Genomic DNA, 643 nt, shown 5'->3' on the forward strand with positions numbered 1-643 from the left:
TTTCACGTGATCGAATTCCACGGATGACGAGTTTGCTCGTCGAGCGAAATATATATATATATATATCTTCGATACATATATATTTAATCTCGAATATATCTGGAATTTTAAGATTGTATCTCGAAATTGTAATAGATAAAAAAAGGAAGAAAATAGAAGGGAATATATAAAGTTTGTTTTAAATTTAATTTTAATCGGGAAGGAACGCGTAAAATTGCTCTTCGTAATAAATCATCGTTTCAATATTCATTAAAACGTTAATTAATTCTCTTGCAAAAATGTATAAGAGGAGAAAGGAGGAGGAAATTAATCTCGATTCGATCTCGAAATAGCAAAGTACAATGTTCCAACCATACCAATCGAGATGAGGTTTGGCAGGAGTCGTTTGATACTCGATAACTTTCCTCATGACTTTCGAAACGGGGAGCATGGTCCAGCCGAGCTTCACGAACAACGGGTTTGATAATTGGTACTTGATCGTGGTTTCCTCTGTAACGTGGAAATTTCACGTGAGCCGGGCTTCGCGGAAAACCTCGAGCATTACTCGCGATACACCGATCGATCGATCGATCGAGAGAATCGAAAATTTCAAAAAAAAAAAAAGAAAGAATACCGATCGGCTTCTCGTACACTTTCACCACCT

At 36.9% G+C, this 643-nt stretch overlaps 1 protein-coding gene across 1 annotated transcript in view; it reads right to left on the bottom strand.

The window, feature by feature from the left end:
• LOC102679223 overlaps window positions 1-643 on the bottom strand; it is a 5,730-nt gene that overhangs the window by 2,465 nt on the left and 2,622 nt on the right. The window contains exons 6-7 of the mRNA XM_006624213.2: window positions 614-643; window positions 357-489 (exon numbers count right to left, since the gene is read on the bottom strand). The exon at window positions 614-643 is cut by the window's right edge and continues 4 nt beyond it. Coding sequence (XP_006624276.2) covers window positions 357-489; window positions 614-643 — 163 coding nt within the window. The remainder of the gene's footprint in view (window positions 1-356; window positions 490-613) is intronic.

Source organism: Apis dorsata, unplaced genomic scaffold (assembly GCF_000469605.1).
Source record: "Apis dorsata unplaced genomic scaffold, Apis dorsata 1.3 scaffold_999, whole genome shotgun sequence".
In the NCBI taxonomy this organism is placed as follows: Eukaryota; Metazoa; Arthropoda; class Insecta; order Hymenoptera; family Apidae; genus Apis; species Apis dorsata.